The sequence below is a fragment of the Salvelinus namaycush genome, chromosome 13 (assembly GCF_016432855.1).
Source record: "Salvelinus namaycush isolate Seneca chromosome 13, SaNama_1.0, whole genome shotgun sequence".
In the NCBI taxonomy this organism is placed as follows: Eukaryota; Metazoa; Chordata; class Actinopteri; order Salmoniformes; family Salmonidae; genus Salvelinus; species Salvelinus namaycush.
In genome coordinates this window covers 571,720-593,487 of record NC_052319.1, presented here as the reverse complement: position 1 = coordinate 593,487, position 21,768 = coordinate 571,720, and the positions used below count along the sequence as shown (strand labels likewise).

The window sequence follows — 21,768 nt, the reverse complement described above, 5'->3', positions numbered from 1 at the left end:
AATTCACCTCCCAAGTTTAAATAAGAAGAATAACCTCATACAATGCAATGAAAATGTTATCTGCCTGAAGTGCTGGTACTGCTTGATCTGTGGCAGTGCCCTGAAGTACGGAGTCAGGTGTTGCCAGCCATAGCTTTCCACCAGCACCGTACCATCCTCCAGTCCAACCAGCTGTGGGATGTTGACCCCTGTCACTGTGCTGTCCTTCACAACACCAGCAATCTCAGACAAAGTGTTCACTATGGTCTTTCTGAAGCTGCTTGATGAGGTCTAACCACCAGTCGGGGGCAAACTTGGTGTGGCCTGTCATCAGGAAGTGAAGGACTAGTGGAGCTTGTGCTTTTTCAGCTTGGCTGACTTAACAGCTTCTGACAGATTTGCAGATCTGAAGACCTTAGTTGTTCCTCTGGCATTGGCAGCACAGGTCTGTCCTAGGCTTAGTGCTTCAGGAATCTCCACAGATTCCTGAAGGAAGACAGCCCGACTGCACGTACCTCTGGAAAATACAGAATTAACGTGAAATCAATAAAAGTTGTGGCAATCATGTTGGAGGTCAATTAAATAATCAAAACGTGTTGTTATACCAAGTGTTGTCACTGATTCCTTGTAGAGACGCTGCTTTTGTCACATGGGATGGAAGGAGCGTTCCACCAAAGTGTTTGTGTCCTGGGTGGCGTCCTGGTAATACTATTGTATTATCGTCTGCGTAGTTGTCGCTGCAAGTCCTCATGCTTCAGGTGTAACCTGTGCTTGCTTGGGCCAGCTCTCTTTTTGATGGGAGACATTAGACCATTCTCCTTGTATGACTGGTGGAGGAGAGTCAGGCGTGTTCTACTGATGCTGAAAGACAAATTCCAGATACAAATATTTTTGCATTATATTACAATAGATAGTGTAATCACCGTCAGACGCACCTGGCTAACTTGATGGGTTGTCAGGTAGCTAGCTAATAGTAAGCTTTAACTTGGTCTTTTGTTTAGACATGTAGCTAGCTAGCTAACAATGAACCATAATCCCAATCCATAGATTACTAGCAATACAAACCTATTGTCATAGCTTGCAAAACCAAACAGGTTCAATGTTAGCTAGTTAGCTAGCTAACATTATCCTATAACTAGCAATGCGAAATGGCATTCTGAGATAACATCACTACACACTACACATGCACATTTGTGGCTGCTGGAAGTCATTTTGCAGGGCTCTGGCAGTGCACCTCCTTGCACAAAGGCGGAGGTAGCGGTCCTGCTGCTGGGTTGTTGCCCTCCTACGGCCTCCTCCACGTCTCCTGATGTACTGGCCTGTCTCCTGGTAGCGCCTCCATGCTCTGGACACTACGCTGACAGACACAGCAAACCTTTTTGCCACAGCTCGCATTGATGTGCCATCCTGGATGAACTACACTACCTGAGCCACTTGTGTGGGTTGTAGACTCCGTCTCATGCTACCACTAGAGTGAGAGCACCGCCAGCATTCAAAAGTGACCAAAACATCAGCCAGGAAGCATAGGAACTGAGAAGTGGTCTGTGGTCACCACCTGCAGAATCACTCCTTTTTTGGGGGTGTCTTGCTAATTGCCTATAATTTCCACCTTTTGTCTATTCCATTTGCACAACAGCATGTGAAATTTATTGTCAATCAGTGTTGCTTCCTAAGTGGACAGTTTGATTTCACAGAAGTGTGATTGACTTGGAGTTACATTGTGTTTAAGTGTTCCCTTTATTTTTTTGAGCAGTGTATTATATATAGTTACCTGTGTCTCCCTCCGTCCAGGTGCCACGCGGACCAAGGATGCCAGGGAGCTGCTGTATGCCCGTCAGAAGGTGGTAGTGACAACCAAGGCCTTCGGTCTACAAGCCATAGACTTGGTCTACATAGACTATAAGGACGGAGAGGGTCTACGACAGCAGGCAAGGGAGGGAGTTCTCATGGGCTTCACAGGTAAATTGAGCCTCCCTCTCAGGCAAGGGAGAAATGAGAAAACGATAGGTTCTTTTAAGCTTAGATGTTAGATTTAAGGTTACAATTAGGGTTATGTTAAGGTTTAGGGTTAGGGAAAATAGAATTTTGAATGGAAATACATTAGATCCACACGAGGATAGAAAAACAGAACGTGTGTGTGCTCATGTAGGGGTGTTAGCTCCTAGCATAGTGAAGCTCAGTGTGTCTAGCCAGGCAACTGTGTTTGTGCATGTGTGAGTGAGTGTGTGAGACATGGTGGAATCCTAAATCATCCACCACCATCTCTTATTAGTTTTTAATTATTTTGATGTGAACATGAACATTTTGCAAGTTATTTATTGAAAGAATCGTGTGAGGAATGAGAATAATGTATTACATATAGTTGCAATATTGTGATCTATTACTATCTTGCACAATGTCATTTTTCTGCATATTTGTTCTGGTCTATTTGAGTGTTCTATGTTATGAGCAATAACCGTTGATGGAACAGTGTAACACTCAGTTCTAGTGAATTACTAGCGTGATTTCACACTGGAATTCGTCTTAATTCGCTAAGTCCGTAGTCCATGAGTGGACTCCCAATGTTGCCCTGGGACACGCATGGCGCACGTGCACACACACACACACACAGAGAGACAGACAGATGGACAGACTCCCCATGTTGCTGCTCAGTAAAGCCTCTGTGCCAGGTGAGGCTGATTTGTAAGGACTTTTCTCAAAAACACACCAACACACATACACACACACATTCATACTATCGATGGCTGTTTTAGCATTGTGTAGACTCTCTCTCTGGCCCACATGCCAGCTGATTTCCCCTGACCTCGGTTGCCACCGCTACTCTGACACGGCTGAGAACACCGCAAGAGACACGTGCTGTTCAGAAAAGCTTTCAAGGACCTCTGCTAATTCTGTTCTTCTGTCCACCGGATCTGACGACACCTACAGTTGAAGTCAGAAGTTTACATACACTTGGGTTGGAGTCATTAAAACTCGTTTTTCAACCCCTCCACAAATTTCTTGTTAACAAACTATAGTTTTGGCAAATCGGTCAGGATTTTTTTCCAACAGTTGTTTACAGACAGATTATTTCACTTTTAATTCACTGTATCACAATTCCAGTGGGTCAGAAGTTTACATACACTAAGTTGACTGTGCCTTTAAACAGCTTGGAAAATTCCAGAAAATGATGTCATGGCTGTAGAAGCTTCTGATAGGCCTTGAAATTCAACCACAGGTGCACCTCCAATTGACTCAAATAATGTGAATTATTCAAACTCAGTGCCTCTTTGCTTGACATCATGGGGGAAATCAAAAGAAATCAGCCAAGACCTCAGACAAAAAATTGTAGACCTCCACAAGTCTGGTTCATCCTTGGGAGCAATTTCCAAACACCTGAAGGTACAACGTTCATCTGTACAAACAATAGTACGCAAGTATAAACATCATGGGACCACGCAGCTGTCATACCGCTCAGGAAGGAGACGCATTCTGTCTCCTAGAGATGAACATACTTTGGTGTAAAAAGTGCAAATCAATCCCAGAACAACAGCAAAGGATCTTGTGAAGATCCTGGAGGAAACAGGTACGAAAGTATCTATATCCACAGTAAAACGAGTCCTATATCGACATAACCTGAAAGGTCGCTCAGCAAGGAAGAAGCCACTGCTCCAAACCTGCCATTAAAAAGCCAGACTACGCACATGGGGACAAAGATCGTACTTTTGGAGAAATATCCTCTGGTTTGATGAAACAAAAATAGAGCTGTTTGGCCATAATGACCATCGTTATATTTGGAGGAAAAAGGTGGAGGCTTGTAAGCCGAAGAACACCATCCCAACTGTGAAGCACGGGGGTGGCACCATCATGTTGTGGGGGTGCCTTGATGCAGGAGGGACTGGTGCACTTCACAAAATAGATGGCAGTGTGTGCGAGCAAGGAGGCCTACAAACCTGACTCATTTACACCAGCTCTGTCAGGAGGAATGGGCCAAAATTCACCCAACTTATTGTGGGAAACTTGTCGAAGGCTACCCAAAACGTTTGACCCAAGTTAAACAATTTAAAGGCAATGCTACCAAATACTAATTGAGTGTATGGTAACTTCTGACCCACTGGGAATGTGATGAAAGAAATAAAATCTGAAATAAATCATTCTCTCTACTATTATTCTGACATTTCACATTCTTAATTAAAATAAAGTGGTGATCCTAACTGACCTAAGACAGGGAATTTCTACATGGATTAAATGTCTGGAATTGTGAAAAACTGTGTATATATGTTTTTGGCTAAGGTGTATGTAAACTTCTGACTTCAACTGTGTATATATAGCTTTGTTTGTGTTCTATGTACTGTGTTTTTGATTGTTTTTATTAGGTGTACTTGCTGAAGGCAAAGCACAACTCTAGATTTTTTACATAATAATAATAATAATATGAGTATTGTTATTAGGTGGGACTTGGTCCCGACTTTACATCTTCGTCATACTTCAGACTTTTTATTATTATTATTTAGCACGATACTCCTCTTATACCATTTACGCTAGAAACGCCATTCAAACTTTAAAACGTGTGGACTGGTCTGGATTGAGTTGATTGTATACAACTTTTCGATATGTTTTATACTTTTTAAGTTATACATTTTTTTTGTCCTCCATTCACGTACATGTTATTTCCTCAACATTCTAAATCTCCCCATCACTCCCAACATTCCATTCACTGTAAATGCAGCAATACAACTTTTGACACAAATCAGCTACATTGCCAGCTTTTCTAACAACCAATCTTCATCTACTTCTCTGCTATTCAAATCTGGCAACCGAACCAAAATATATCATACAGTTCTAACGATACAGCTGTTTTAGTAACTGCATTAACACATTTTCTACCAACTTTTTCTAAACAACTCCTGTTTTGACCACTCCCCCAACAAGTCAGTCAAAAACATAGATTGAATGAAATCTTTCTCTACTTCTCTACTTTTCCGACCTGAGAATGGATTAGGAATAGCGTCTACATATAGAGCAGTTTTAGGAACCCATCAAGTGCTCGCTTTCTAGATGCAGTAAGTGATGTTGGAAGCTAGCAGATGTATTATTTACGTACTGTATGTTAGCATGTTTTTCACACTGACTTTAGCCATGGCGTAGGCAGGCCAGCCAAGGCAACTGTTGCCTAGCAACAACTGCATTGGACAACAACTGCCTCCATTCACTCCTTTCATATTTCACCAGATCACTTCTCATTGCACTTCTTTCAGTTTTCACAACTGTAGTTTAGACACTGACCACAACCACACAACTACTGAACCACACAACTACTGAACACAACCACACAACTACTGACCAAAACTACTGACCAGAACTACTCAAATCAAATGTATTTATATAGCCCTTCTTACATCAGCTGATATATCAAAGTGCTGTACAGAAACCCAGCCTACAACCCCAAACAGCAAGCAATGCAGGTGTAGAAGCACGGTGGCTAGGAAAAACTCCCTAGAAAGGCCAAAACCTAGGAAGAAACCTATAGAGGAACCAGACTATGAGGGGTGGCCAGTCCTCTTCTGGCTGTGCCAGGTGGAGATTATAACAGAACGTGGCAAAGACGTTCAAATGTTCATAGATGACCAGCATGGTCAAATAATAATAATCACAGTAGTTGTCGAGGGTGCAACAAGTCAGCACCGTAGGAGTAAACGATCATTGAGAGTATCTCTACCACTCCTGCTGTCTCTAGAGAGTTGAAAACAGCAGGTCTGGGACAGGTAGCACGTCCGGTGAACAGGTCAGGGTTCCATAGCCGCAGGCAGAACAGTTGAAACTGGAACAGCAGCACGGCCAGGTGGACTGGGGACAGCAAGGAGTCATCATGCCAGGTAGTCCTGAGGCATGGTCCTAGGGCTCAGGTCCTCCGAGAGAGAGAAAGAAAGAGAGAATTAGAGAGAGCATACTTAAATTCACACAGGACACCGGATAAGACAGGAGAAATACTCCAGATATAACAGACTGACTGCAGCATAAATACTGGAGGCTGAGACAGGAGGGGTCAAGAGACACTGTGGCCCCATCCGATGATACCCCTGGACAGGGCCAAACAGGCAGGATATAACCCCATCCATTTTGCCAAAGCACAGCCCCCACATTACTAGAGGGATATCTTCAACCATCCTGTTTTCCCCAACTTTTTCTAAACTGTTGTTTTGACCACTCCCCCAAAACTTAGAGCGTATGAAATTGTCCTTTACTTCTCTGCTTTTCAAATCTGAGAACGGATTAGGAATATCTTATACCAATCAATAGATAGAGCTGTTTTAGTAACTCATCAACTGCTCTCTTTCTAGATGCAGTAAGTAAGTCATGTTAGAAGCTGCAAATTCCAATAAAAAATGTCCTTGCTTTGTCTAACAACACTATCATGAATCTAGCAAATACGTGTTGTTGGTCAGAGTGCAGTATTTATTTAGTATTAAAGGTGAATTTCACCCTGGGGGAGTCTAGGTCAGTGAGATAGATGTGTTTTACACATGCACTACCATTCAAAAGTTTGGGGTCACTTAGAAATGTCCTTGTTTTCCATGAAAACATACATGAAATGAGTTGCAAAATGAATAGGAAATATAGTCAAGACGTTGACAAGGTTATAAATAATGATTTTTAATTGAAATAATAATTGTGTCCTTCAAACTTAGCTTTTGTCAAAGAATCCTCCATTTGCAGCAATTACAGCCTTGCAGACCTTTGGCATTCTAGTTGTCAATTTGTTGAGGTAATCTGAAGAGATTTCACCCCATGCTTCCTGAAGCACCTCCCACAAGTTGGATTGGCTTGATGGGCACTTCTTACGTACGGTCAAGCTGCTCCCACAACAGCTCAATAGGGTTGAGATCCGGTGACTGTGCTGACCACTCCGTTATAGACAGAATACCAGCTTACTGCTTCTTCCCTAATTAGTTATTGCATAGTTTGGAGCTGTGCTTTGGGTCATTGTCTTGTTGTAGGAGGAAATTGACTCCAATTAATCGCTGTCCACAGGGTATAGCATGGCGTTACAAAATGGAGTGATAGCCTTCCTTCTTCAAGATCCCTTTTACCCTGTACAAATCTCCCACTTTACCCACTTTTCTTGGCAATTTCTCGCATGGAATAGCCTTCATTTCTCAGAACAAGAATAGACTGACGAGTTTCAGAAGAAAGTACTTTGTTTCTGGCCATTTTGATCCTGTAATCGAACACACAAATGCTGATGCTCCAGATACTCAACTAGTCTAAAGAAGGCCAGTTTTATTGCTTCTTTAATCAGTAAAACAGTTTTCAGCTGTGCTAACATAATTGCAAAGGGGTTTTCTAATGATCAATTAGCCTTTTAAAATGATAAACTTGGATTAGCTAACACAACATGCCATTGGAACACAGGAGTGATGTTTGCTGATAATGAGCCTCTGTACGCCTATGTAGATATTCCATAAAAAAAATCTGCCGTTTCCAGCTACAATAGTCATTTACAACATTAACAATGTCTACACTGTATTTCTGATCTATTTGATGTTATTTTCATGGACAGAATATTTGCTTTTTTTTCAAAAACAAGGACATTTCTAAGTGACCCCAAACTTTTGAACGGTAGTGTACTGCCCAGGAGGAAGGCTCTATGTGATACTGATCGCGCTATACATTTTTGTGCATGTACACTAAGTGCTCAGCATATGTGTGAACTCCTTCAAGACTGTTGGAAAAGCATTCCAGGTGAAGCTGGTTGAGAGAATGCCAAGAGTGTGCAAAGCTGTCAAGGCAAAGGGTGGCTATTTGAAGAATCTCAAATATAAAATATATTTTGATTTGTTTAACACTTTTTTGGTTGCTACATGATTCCATATGTGTTATTTCATAGTTTTGATATCTTTGCTATTATTATACAATGTAGAAAACAGTCAAAAGAAAAACCCTTGAATGAGTATGGGGCGGCAGGTAGTGGTTAGAGCGTTGGGCCAGTAACCGAAAGGTTGCTGGATCGAATCCCCAAGCTGACAAGGTAAAAGTCTGTCGTTCTGCCCCTGAACAAGGCAGTTTAACCCATTGTTCCCCAATAGCCGTCATTGTAAATAAGAATTTGTTCTTAACTGACTTTCCTAGTTAAATAAAGATGAAATAAAAAATATTTAACACAAACTTTTTATAGTCCCATACCCCTTCAAACATTCAACCTCCACAAATTAAAGTTTGTGTTCTAATACTTTTGACCGGTAGTGTAGATATGGTTGTCCTTGTTAGAGCCATTGGACATCTTTCAGCGATATGAATATACAATCTGACACGTTTTTTCCAGTCTCTGAAAGACAACAACTCATGTGGGGAAGTGCTTTGTGCTCTGGCTGTGTCCCTCCCCCAAGGCAGGCTTTTTTGAAAAGGAGGCAGACAACTACTGACAGCAACCTACAAGCTGGTGTGTGTCCTCAGGCCTGGAGGGAAGCAAAAGTCATTCCTCTTGCCAAGAACAGTAAAGCCCCTTTACTGGCTCAAATAGCCGACCAATCAGCCTGTTACCAAACCAGCATGCTTATAGGGAAAGACATTCAACATGCATGGTACTTACACAAATGACTGATGATTGGCTGAGAAAAATGTATGATCAAAAGATTCTGGGAGCTGTTTTGTTAGACTTCGGTGCGGCTTTTGAAATTATCGATCATAGTTACCCGTCTAATAGAACAAAGAGGGTGTTCTTTAATGAAACCCTCTACAACATAATCCAGGTAGAATCAGGCATTCCCCAGGGCAGCTGTCTAGGCTCTTTACTTTGTTCAAACCTTACAGGGCATAAGTGCCACTAACAAAAGTCAACTACCCACACTGAAAGGAGGGAAAAAGGGCTACCTAAGTATGATTCCCAATCAGAGACAACGATAGACAGCTGTCCCTGATTGAGAACCATACCCGGCCAAAACATAGAAATAAAGAAACATAGAAAACAAAACATAGAATGCCCACCCCAAATCACACCCTGACCAAACCAACTAGAGACATAAAAAGGCTCTCTAAGGTCAGGGTGGGACAGTACCCCACCCAAAGGTGAGGACTCCGGCCGCAAAACCTGAACCTATAGGGGAGGGTCTGCGTGGGCATCTATCCGCGGCGGTGGCTCAGGTGCGGGACGCAGACCCCGCTCCACCTCTGGCTCACCCCACTTTGGTGGCACCTCTGGTGCAGGGACCCTCGTCGCGAGCCCCGGACTGGGGACCCTCGTCACAAGCCCCGGACTGGGGGCCCTCGTCGCGGGCCCCGGACTGGGGACCCTCGTCGCGGGCCCCGGACTGGGCACCCTCGCCGCGGGCCCCGGACTGGGCATCCTCGCCGCGGGCCCCGGACTGGGCATCCTCGCCGCGGGCCCCGGACTGGGCACCCTCGCCGCGGGCCCCGGACTGGTCACCCTCGTTGCGGGCTCTGGACTGGGGACCCTCGTTGCGGGCCCCGGACTGGGGACCGTCGCTGGAGACTCCGAACTGGGGACCCTTGTTGCGGGCTTCGTGCCATGGATCATCACTGGAGGCTTCTTGCCGTGGATCATCACTGGAGGCTTCGTGCCGTGGATCATCACTGGAGGCTTTGTGCCATGGAACATCACTGGAGGCTTCTTGCCATGGATCATCACTGGAGTGAGGAGACGTATGGGCAGTCTGATACGTGGAGCTGCCACAGGGCTCACCAGGCTGGGGAGACATACTGGAGGCCTGTTTCTGGGAGCGGGCACAGGATACACTGGGCCGTGGAGGCGCACTGGAGGTTTCGAGCGTAAAGCCTGCACAACCCGTCCTGGCTGGATGGTTACTTTGGCCCGGCATTATGAGGGAAAACGTTAATATCCACAATATTTATTCCAAAACTAGGTCCAGGTATGACTGTGGCAGTGAAAAGGTCCGGAGACATGTTGGACAGTCTCAATGGGGATAGTTGAGCTGACTACACTAACTATGCTAGTGGCAGACTCCACTATGCTGGCAGGCTGGCTGACAGCCTGCTGCCTGGCCTGCACCCTATCTCATTGTGGAGCTAGAGGAGTTAGAGCCCTGTCTATGTTGATAGATAAGATGAGAGCACTCCTTCAGCTTGGGTGGAGTTCGTCACTCCTCAGCTGGCCATGCTTGGTCCTGTTAGTGGGTGAGTCTCAGAAAGAGGGACAATTATCTACAAATTCTATCTTTTGAGAGGGGCAGAAAAACATTATCAACCAGCGATTGAGTTGTGAGACTCTGCTTTTGAGCTCATCACTCCCCCTAACTGGGAGGAGGCCAGAGACAATTACTTGATGCCGACACATCTTTCTAGCTAGTTTACACGCTGAAGCTATGTTATGCTTGGTGACCTCTGACTGTTTCATCCGAACATTGTTGGTGCCGAAGTGGATAACAATATCCCTATCCTCTCTACACTCGCCAGTTTTAGCCTTAGCCAGCACCCTCTTCAGATTAGCCTTTACGTCGGTAGCCCTGCCCCCTGGTAAACAGTGTATGATCGCTGGATGATTATTTTTATGTCTAATACTGCGGGTAATGGAGTCGCCAATGACTAGGGTTTTCAATTTATCAGAGCTAATGGTGGGAGGCTTCGGCGGCTCAGACCCCGTAACGGGTGGAGGAGAGTCCAGAGATGGCTCGACCTCTGACTCCGACTCGTTGCTTAATGGGGAGAACCTGTTGAAAGTTTGTCGGCTGAATGAGCGACACCAGTTGAGCGTTCCGACAGCATTTCCTTCCAGAAGCCTTGAGAAAATTGTCCGGCTGCGGGGACTGTTTCAGGGGATGAATACTGCTATCTGTACTTATTGGTGGCACTGATGCTGTTTCGTACTTTCCTACACTTAAATGACCCTTGCCTAACGATTGTGTCTGAAGCTGGGCTTGCAGCACGGCTATCCTCACCATAAGGCGATAGTTTTCCTGTATATTATGAGTACAGCGACTGCAATTAGATGGCTTAATATTACTACTTGGCTTCGGCTGGTGGAGGTCCTGTAGAACCATGTCCAGATAAAGCATCCGGGTGAAAAAGTTGAATGAAAAAAGTTGAGCGAGGGGGAAAAAAACGTAAGATGTTGGTAAATGTGTAAAATAAAGATTTAGATTAAACGGTTATCAAAAATGAAAACCGTAAAGTTGTCAGGTAGCAACAAAGTACCAACAAACAGCAGCACGGAGACAAGTCTGGAAGTTGTGACCGGAAGTAACTGACCACAACCACACAGCTACTGACCACAACTACTGACCACAACCACAAAACTACTGACCACACATCTACTGACCACAACTACTGACCATAGCTACTGACAACAACCACAACTATGTTCACAACTACTGACCACAAAACTACTGACCACAACCACAGCTACTGACCAGTACTGACCACAACTACTGGCCACAACCACACAACTACTGACCACACAACTACTTACCACGTAACTATTGAACCACAAAACTAGTCAACACAACTACAAAACTATGACCTCAATCACACAAATGCTGACCACAACCACACAACTGCTGACCACACAACTACTGACCAAAACCACACAGTTACTGACTACAGCTGCTAACCACAAAACTACTGACCAAAACCACACAACTACTGACCAGTACTGACTAGGGCTGTGGCAGTCATTACATTTTGTCAGCCGGTTATTGTCATTTAAAAGACTGCCGGTTTCTCAGTAATTGACCATTATAATGGACATGCTGCTGATACCATGAAGTGGCGTGTTTTTTATGTTCTTCAGAGTGATTTTAGAAGGATTTAGAATTGGAGCAACATTTGTTTTCTGATATGGTGGCATAGGCTTTTCAGCTATATTTTCCGGAGTACATGATTTTTGTAGCTTGTCCATATGATTTTTGTAGCAAGTCCATTTTGTGGCTGTGTAGTCTTTTTGTTTCCCCCGCCCACTGTCTTACCATAAAATGGTGGCCTTTTCTGTGCTTTTACTAAACATTTTCGATGGCACCTCCCATCTGTGATATTCTCCTTTAACTGGAAAAAACAGCAGCACATGCAAAGAGAGAAAGCATTTACCCGAATCGCAGCGGAAATTTGGTGCTTTTTTCAAATGGTATTTCACTCGCATCCCAGGGACCCTGCACATCATTCGCCTGAGAGCACTTTGCTAAATAGCAATCCTCCAATGGGGGGCCAGCACCACATGGCAGCCTGGGATTGGCTGGAGGGCATGAGTGATGCGTTTTGGGAGAGCCAATGGGGTGTAAGTGAAGGGACCTGAGTCACCCTGTCTGTCAGTGTGCTCTGTCACTCTCCCTTCATTAGACCCACACACATACGTTTCTTATCTTAAACCCTGGCAGTGCCAGAATGGGTGGTAATTGGTGTGCTCAGCTCAAATTTGTAGTAACAAAAAGTATTTGTGTGCAGGGTTCAAAAGGCATATGGCTGAAGAAAGAAGAAACCTACACTCACTGAAATATTCTTTAAGTTTTAATATATTTTTTTAGCAGCAGAGGTCAGAACAAACGGACACGTTTTGTCGGCAGCCTTCGTCAGCCTTTGGGAACACTTGACATTCACCCATATTTATAGATGATGTCACATTGCAGCACTGCATCTTTGTTTTTTCACTATTTACATACATTTTTTACATAAATATTCTACTATTTTCCGCAAGAGCTTCAAAATTAAAGTTTGAATAAACAAAGAAATGTGCAGCTGTTGCTCACAGGAAGCAACCTAAGATCCTTCTTCACCCTCATACGGGAAAGAACATGTATGTCGGGTAGAATTTCTTGCAAAACAAGATTTGTTTTCTATTTACTTTAGTGTCCATGTGGTTATTATTATGTTGGAAATTGTAAGATAATTGAAATTTCATATTACAGAGTACATACACATTTTTAACCCGGCACCCTTCGACAAAAACAACACCAAGCTGTGCATGAGGGCCCCCCGCCGACCCAGAGGACTGGGTTATCTCACTCTGTGAGGCCGACGTGAGTAAGGTTTTTAATCAGGTCAACACTCGTAAGGCCACGGAGCCGGACGGTATTCCAGGCCGCATTCTCAGAGCATGCGCAGAACATTTATGGTTATGGGACAAATTAACTCCATCATCCCAGACACTCTAGACCCACTCAAATTTGCATACCGCCCCAACAGATCCATAGACGATGCGATCTAAATTACACTCCACACTGCCTTCACCCACCTAGATAAGATAAATACCTATGTGAGAATGCTGTTTACTGACTACAGCTCAGCATAGTCCCCTCCAAGCTCGTCACCAAGCTTGGGACCCTGGAACTGAACACCGCCCTCTGCAACTAGGTGGTCCAACCCCAGGTGGTGAGGGTAGGCAATATCACCCCCACCAAGCTGACCCCTCAACACGGGGGACCCACAAGGTTTTGTGCTTAGTCCCCTCCTGTACTCCCTGTTCACCCACGACTGCGTGGCCACACAACTCTAGCATCATCATCTTCAAGTTTGCTGATGACACGACGGTGGTAGGCCTGATCACCGGCGACAATGAGATAGCCTACAGGGAGGAAGTCATGACTTGGCAGTGTGATGCCAGGACAACAACCTCTCCCTCAATGTCAGTAAGACCAAGGAGCTGATTGTGGACTACAGAAAATGGAGGGGCGAACGCTCGCCCATCCATATTGGGCCCACTTTAGTGAGTGGAACAGGTCGAGAGCTTAAAGTTCCTCGGTGTCCAAATAACTAAGGACTTAAATTTGTCCACGCACACAGTTGTGAAGAAACACGACAGCCCTCAAATCCTCCAAAAAGTTATACAGCTGCACCATTGAGAGCGTCTTAACCGGCTGCATCACTGCTTGGTATGGCAACTGCACCCCCCTCGATCGCATGGCGCTACAGAGGGAGGTGCGGACAGCCAAGTACATCACTTGGGCCAAGCTCCCTGCCATCCAGGACCTCTATATCAGGCGGTGTCAAAGGATAGCCCAGAGAATTGTTAGACTTCAGCCACCCAAGCCATAGACTGTTCTATCTGCTTCCACTCGGGAAGCGGTACCGGAGCAACAAGTCTGACATCTACAGACTCCTGAACAGCTTCTATCCCGAAGCCCTAAGACTGCTAAATAGCTAACAAAAAGGTTACAGGACTATCTGAATTGATCTTTTATTGTATTGTTTTTTTGCACTGACTCTCTGCACACTCACACTCCAACACACATACTCACACATACACTTCATTTGCTCACACACACACATACACATTCATACTGACTCTATACACACGCACACACACATATACAATTATCATATATGCTGCTACAACTCTGTTTATCATATATCCTGATGCCTAGTCACCTTACCCCTGTACATATCTACCCTTACCACTCCAGCGTCCCTGCCCATTGTAAATGTGTTTTTGGAACTGACCCTGATGCTTGCTTACTTTTTGTGTGTTCTTATTTCTATTTCTCGTGTGTTCTTGTTCTACTTTACTCAGTACTACTGATATTGATTACTGCGTTGTTAGGAAAGAGCTTGCAAGAAAGGCATTTCGATGTACTTGCGCACGTAACAAAAATACACTTGAAACCGGTGGCCGAGGAGGTGAGGGGGATTGTTTTCTTATAAGAGACCTGAATCCCCTGCAGGTCTATCACTGAATGTGAAAAAGACATGGGAGCAAGGACTCCTCTTCAGGATGTTTATCCAGCATGGCCAGCCCTAAAGGAACTGTGCATGCAGAATCCTCATGTCCACACACACACACACACTCCTGATCCCTCTGTGGAACTGCCGACAAACGATTTCTGTAAACAGCAAAAGTAGCGTTTGATTTTTCTTTTCTCAAGTTTTTGAATTCAAATACCCTCACACAAATAAATACCTCAATGAAAATATATTGCAAAAAAACAGTTCACATAGCATCATCAAACTACTCTCTTAAGTGAAACATAAAAGGCAGACCCTGTTTCTCAGGGGTTAACCAGGATGAGAGGGGCAGATGGGGGTCTATTTATTATTATTGTTTTTTTTACTGGGCTCCATTCTGCTAGCCTAGCGCTAACTGCCTGCCTGCTAGCGCTAACTCTTCTCTTCCCTCTGCTGCAAGTTTGATCCGCCAATGTACACAGGGTTATGGCAGCGCAGAGCGCCGTGCGTTAGCTCCTAGACTTACGAGGATTGTGTCAGAATGGGTTTAACTCCTTGTTAGTTGGGCGGCGGGTAGCCTAGCGGTTAGAGCGTTTGGCCAGTAATCAAAAAGTTGCTGTTTCGAATCCCCAAGTAGATATAGGTGAAAAACCTTGAGCAAGGCACTTAATCCTAATTGCTCCTGTAAATCGCTCTCGATCAGAGTGTCTTTTAAATGAGGTAAATGTTGTGAAGTACAGACATACAGGGGCAAAAGGGTGGTGTTTCTTCGTCTTTTAGCATTTTTTGTTTGACTGGTTGGGGATTATTTGGACTTGGAAAGAATTGGTTGGTTCAGAGACAATTATGCTCTTTTTGAGGTTTTGGAGAAACTAGAGATGGAATAGATCCGATTTGAATCGTTATCTTTTTAATACTGTGATATTTTCTAAGACTGGTGAGAATGATTGTATAGTAGAATTTGGTAGCTGAATTGTTACAATATTATTGCGTAATAGCACGGTTTCATTATGTGTTTGTGATAGAAAGACAAAAACAGTACACCTGCAGTGAATTATTTGTGTGTGTGTGTGTGGGTGTGTGTGTGTGTGTGTGTGTGTATCTGTCTTCCAGCCTGCCTGTGTATGTATGTCAAATCAAATTGTATTTGTCACATGCTTCGTAAACAACTGGTGTAGACTAACAATGAAATGCTTGCTGTGTGTATTCTTCGAGCTCTCACAGGCCTGTTTAGCAGCAGTCAGGGTCCTGTTCCAGATGGGTTCAGGCTGAGATTGAAGCGTAACTAAGCGTGCAGCAGAGTTTCTCCTCTACAGCCGAGGTACAGCCATGATACGGTGCTGCTCAAGGACAAAATGGAGGGGACACCCCATGATACTCGTGATGCATCACTTCCTCTTGCCCCACGGTGTCCCATATACACAGTCTGAGAGACCCTGACGGAACACACACACACACACAAACTCACACACTGGCCAAACACACACACACCTTCTGAACACAGGGCCACTGACCGAACACACACTGACTGAAAACACAAAACACACACCAATCAAACACACATACACCGGCTGAACGTGGGGCCACCGGCTGGGTACAGACCCCTGACCCACCAGAGAAAGAGCGGCTTTTGGATGGCTACCTTCCAATACAACAATATAAAAGCCTCTACAAAAATAATTATTTACCTGGTCTTTGTTGATAAAATAACATGTCAAGAAATACATAATTCATTTGACCAAGTAATTTGAAAAGCAACAACATGTACCAAGTATTTAGCAGTTGAGTTGAATTTCTCAGTAAGCCACAGAAGGATTTTAACATTGTTACCTCTTAATTTCAACCAACTGATAAAGCATGAAAATGTTGTATTAATTTTGCGATGTTGTTGGCGTTTCTTTATGCTTGTACAATATCTACTGTATAATGTAGGCTGTTTGTCTTTTTCCCTATGCAGGTAAGCAGATGATTGTTAAGTTTTTCGCTTGAAGATATTATTGATATGTCTGTGTTCATGTATAGGCTAATGTACATGTATGTATTTTCCTTTTCACTATACAGGTAAGCAGGTGATCCATCCCAACCAGGTCCAGGCGGTACAGGAGGAGTTCTCACCCAGTCAGGAGAGGGTCCAGTGGGCTACAGAACTGATTGCTGCCTTTGACGAGTACCAGAAGCTGGGAAAGGTAAATCAACTATAGTAGTCAGCCTCAGAATGTAGAGTTAAGAAATGTTTATTAACGTGTCATTGCTTAGGACTTTAGAACGAAATTCACAGGATGACATCAGTGCATAACTGCATTAAAATACACATTACAGGATGGCTCACGCTATGACATTATATGCAAGAAAATATAAAGTGTACATATATCTATTTAGTTATACCAGGGGTCAGCTAGCTCTGCTCTAAGATATGACATTTCTACTGTGCAGTGCATTCAGAAAGTATTCACACCCCTTGACTTTTCCACATTCTGTTACGTTAGACTTATTCTAAAATGTATTAAATCGTTTTTTTCCCTCATCAATCTATACACACTACCACATGATGACAAAGCACAAACAGGTTTTTAGAAATGTTTTCAAATGTATAAAAAAAAAATAATAATAATTTTTACATAAGTATTCAGACCCTTTACTCAGTACTTTGTTGAAGCACGTTTGGCAGTGATTACAGCCTCAAGTCTTCTTGGGTATGATGCTACAAGCTTGGCACACCTGTATTTGGGGAGCCTCTCCCATTCTTCTCTTCTCTGCAGATTCTCTCAAGCTCTGTCAGGTTGGATGGGAAGCGTTGCTGCACAGCTTCAGGTCTCTCCAGAGATGTTCGATCGGATTCAAGTCGGGCATTGGCTGAGCCACTCAAGGACATTCAGACACTTGTCCCTAAGTCACTCCTGTGTTGTCTTGGCTTTGTGCTTACGGTCGTTGTCCTGTTAGAAGGTGAACCTTCGCCCCAGTCTGAGGTCCTGAGCGCTCTGGAGCAGGTTTTCATCAAGGATCTCTCTGTACTTTGCTCCGTTCATCTTTCCCTCGATCCTGAATATTCTCCCAGTCCCTGCCACTGAAGAAAATCGCCACTACATGATGCTGCCACCACCATGCTTCACTGTATGGATGGTGCCAGGTTTCATCAAGACATGACGCTTGGCATTCAGGTCAAAGAGTTCCATAATGATTTCATCAGACCAGAGAATCTTGTTTCTCATGGTCTGAGAGTCTTTAGGTGCCTTTTGGCAAACTCCAAGCGGGCTGTCATGAGCCTTTTACTGAGGAGTGGCTTCCGTCTGACCACTCTACCATAAAGGCCTGATTGGTGGAGTGCTGCAGATATGGTTGTCCTTCTGGAAGGTTCTCCCATATCCAGAGAGGAACTCTGGAGCTCTGTCAGTGACCATTGGGTTCTTGATCACTTCCCTGACCAAGACCCTTCTTCCCCGATTGCTCAGTTTGGCCGGGCGGCCAGCTCTAGGAAGAGTCGTGGTGGTTCCAAACTTCTTCCATTTAAGAATGATGGAGGCCACTGTGTTCTTGGGGACCTTCAGTGCTGCAGAAATGTTTTTGTACCCTTCCCTAGATCTGTGCCTCGACATAATCCTGTCTCTGAGCTCTACAGACAATTCCTTCAACCTCATGGCTTGGATTTTGCTCTGACATGCACTGTCAACTGTTGGACCTTATATAGACAGGTGTGTGCCTTTCCAAATCATGTCCAATCAATTGAATTTAGCACAGGTGGACTATAAATCAAGTTGTTGAAACATCTTAAGGATGATCAATGGAAACAGGATGCACCTGAGCTCAATTTCGAGTCTCATAGCAAAGGGTAGAAATACTTATGTGAATAAGGTATGTGTTTTTTCTTTTTTTAGAAATGTGCAAAAACGTGTAAAAACCCGTTTTCTCTTTGTCATTATGAGGTATTGTGTGTAGATTGATGAGGGAAATGTTTTATTGAATCTATTATACAATAAGTCTGTAATGTAACAACGTGTAAAAACTCGGTGGGTCTGAATACGTTCTGAATGCACTGTACATGCGCATACACACCTCTTAATCGTTAATGTCCTTTTCTGTATACTCGCCAGTGTGACACTGCAGGGTAAGTAGAGTAGATTTGGGTTTGGAATATGGAAGGGTGTGGGGCGGAGTGTTTGATTAAGTGTAGTTTATTAAATATCAAATGGCCACCCGGACTATTTGCATTGACTCCCCCCTTTTTTTTTACAATGTTGCTACTGGCTGTTTATTATCTATGCATAGTCATTTTACCACTAACTACATGAACAAATTACTTTGACTAACCTGTACCCCCGCACATTGACTCGGTACCGGTACCCCCTGTATATAGCCTCATTATTGTTATTTTATTGTGTTACTTTTTTATTTCTATCTTTAGTTTATTTATTCTTAACTATATTTTCTTAAAATTGCATTGTTTGTTTAAGGGCTTGTAAGTAAGCATTTCCCGAAATACCTGTTGTATGCGGCGCATGTGACAAATAAAATGTGATTATTGTTTCTAATTTAGTGCATCGTTGCCTCCTGTGTGTAGTCCTCTGTGGGCTGTCTGCCTATTGAGGGAGAGGCTGGTGTGAGAAATACACAATCTGCCCCACACCTCTCTCTCTTTGCCTGCCGGCCTCTGCCCTGCCTACACTAAGCATCGTCCTAGGGACCCATCCTACCCAACCCTGGTGTGTGTGCGTGTTGTCTAAGGCGTTTGAAGCAGAGAGCAGAGTCAGAGTCATTCTCTTTCTCTGCCCCAGCGGCGTCTGTTTCTTCCTGAACTCTCAGTCGTTGTTGACTGTGAATGCCTTGCCAATGTCTTCTTATTTATATTGTCTCGGTTTAGAAAATGTTTTCCCTCATTTAGCGAACTGAGCTCAGGATATTTTAGGTTGCTTGTGAAGTAACTGGCTGATCAGAAATGGCCGCTTTTTAGTCTGGTAATTTCACAACTGTCAAATAAAGATAGTGAAATATCATCATTTGTAGTTCAATAAATGAACATATCTCCTGTCCATGTTAATGGTGTTCTGCAGCAAAATAGTCCATATCAACCCATGATAAGAGTTGTTATGACTAGGGCCAGTTGTTTTGGGTTTTATTTTTACCAATATTTCCAGCATTATCCACTAGGTTTTCTTTAATTGACACAAGCTATCTCCAATAAATCAAGCCCCCCCCCCCACCCAACCCTAAAGCTGCAACAACCAAACATCTCTCTGCCACATGACAAAATCTGTAGAATTGCAGGAAATTAGCTTGAAAACTGAAAAATGTTAGCTCCTATGCCAAGAGATGGGCCTTTAAAATACTCCTTCCCTGGGCCCGAGACTTGGTTCGTCTGGCCATGCATTGCCCGAAGTCATTCATTGTTAAATAAATCAACAATAGTGAAACTCCTTGTATGCAATTTTTTTCTCACTCGATTTGTGTTTTGATTATAAGGGGTTCGCTGATCCATTTGATATCACTGAAGGGGTCCCTGGCCCCAAAAAGTTTGAGAACCCCTTGCTAAATGACTAAATGTATTAAAATATATATATATATATATAAAAGAAAACTCACCCTTTTGGTGAGGTGCGGATGACTCTGAAATGAAAGTCGGACGCTGTTTTCTCTTAGCGGTGAACTTTTATTACACCAAAAGTTTCCTGAAATTTGGAGCAACACGTGCAAGACCTCAAGTTAGGATTCCCCCCCTCCAGTGCTGACACATTGGGTCTTCTTTAATTCCTTGCCTCCTCTACTTTGTTGGCCCAATCTGAAACGATCTAACCAAGTGCAAGCCAACCTAGTGATGAGCTTCCACAAAATGTTTTTACCTGTCAAGTATTTTCCAACCAGTCCAGATGAAGGGGAGGAGATAAGGAAGCTGCATTCTCTGTTGAGTCCCAATAATCTCTCCTTCCTCCTGAGTGTGCACTCGTTCACTACTCCCAAACAAGTATTAAAAGCATTGGATTGGTGTAGGCATGGACTAGAGGGAGTTTCCATATACTTGAAAGGAAAGTAAACAAATGCACACTTCTGGAGAAAGGAGATATTATTTGATGCACACTAGCTTCTCCAGTATTCTCCACTGACTCCACTGACTCTTCTCCCTGTCTCCAGGGTGCCTTCAACTTCCGGGGCAGTATGATCGACATGCCCTCAGTGAAGCAGGCTCAGAACATCGTAACGCTAGCTGCTGCCGTCACGGGGATGTGAGGCACTCTGGAAGAAGATATGGGGGGAGGAAAGAACAGAGGAGTGAAATGAGGGGACGGAAAAACTAGACAAGTTGAGAGACAGTGATAAGTGTCACTTTTATGTATACCCTGGCATTAGCGAGAGGTGACTGGATACCACCGGACACCCCAAACTCTTCGACCAGACAGGTTTGTCAGCTGGTACAAAGCACCAACATTTCAGAAACTTTGCACTGGCCTGGTGTAATAGTCACTTGAATTCTAGATGTTATTGATGTTGAATTTTTTGTTGTTTTATTTCAATTAAATTGATTATTGTTGATAAATGAAATGCATTTGATGAATTTGTTCACTGATAAAGCACCAAATGTTTGATATTCATATCCTACGGTGTCTTTGTGGTAAGAATGACAGGTTTAAGGTCGATGTTTTAGACTGATGTTAATGTTGTAAAGCAGGATATTATTTTACACTTTTCATACTACTGACTGTGCCAAACGGCGCTGCACTGCGCTGGCCTGGTTGCACATGCACCATAGTTGCTGGAACCATGCTGGAAAGGGCAATTTGAGAAGAAAATATCCATGCCAGCACATTACAGTTAGGGTTGGCACGATGGTTGTGAAAATACTATTTAAGAATTGCAGTTTCAATGGTAACCCACATGAAAACTACTACAGTTTACTATAGAATACTACAGTACTTACTATAGAATGATGTAGTGAACTGTTGTATCCTGTAGAATCTGTAGTATCCCTTGACACACTGTAGTATCCCTCGATCGTGTGTAGTACTTACTATAGAATGTTGTATTATACTGTAGAATACTATAGTAAATACTGCAATATACTACAGTCTGCAAAAACACTACAGTAAAGTCAGCAAAAATACTACAGTAATACTACAGTATTTAATTGCCTATACCCTCCCCATTCCCCTCCCGCCACCCATAAGTGAGAAACCTACATGCCAAGTATAGACTATATTG

At 43.6% G+C, this 21,768-nt stretch overlaps 1 protein-coding gene across 1 annotated transcript in view; it reads left to right on the top strand.

Moving 5' to 3' along the window:
• clybl (citrate lyase beta like) overlaps positions 1 to 21,111 on the top strand; it is a 151,681-nt gene extending 130,570 nt beyond the window's left edge. The window contains exons 6-8 of the mRNA XM_039006632.1: positions 1,771 to 1,938; positions 16,645 to 16,769; positions 20,704 to 21,111. Of these exons, the coding sequence (XP_038862560.1) occupies positions 1,771 to 1,938; positions 16,645 to 16,769; positions 20,704 to 20,799 (389 nt within the window). The 3' untranslated portion in view covers positions 20,800 to 21,111. The remainder of the gene's footprint in view (positions 1 to 1,770; positions 1,939 to 16,644; positions 16,770 to 20,703) is intronic.
• Positions 21,112 to 21,768: the final 657 nt, after the last annotated feature.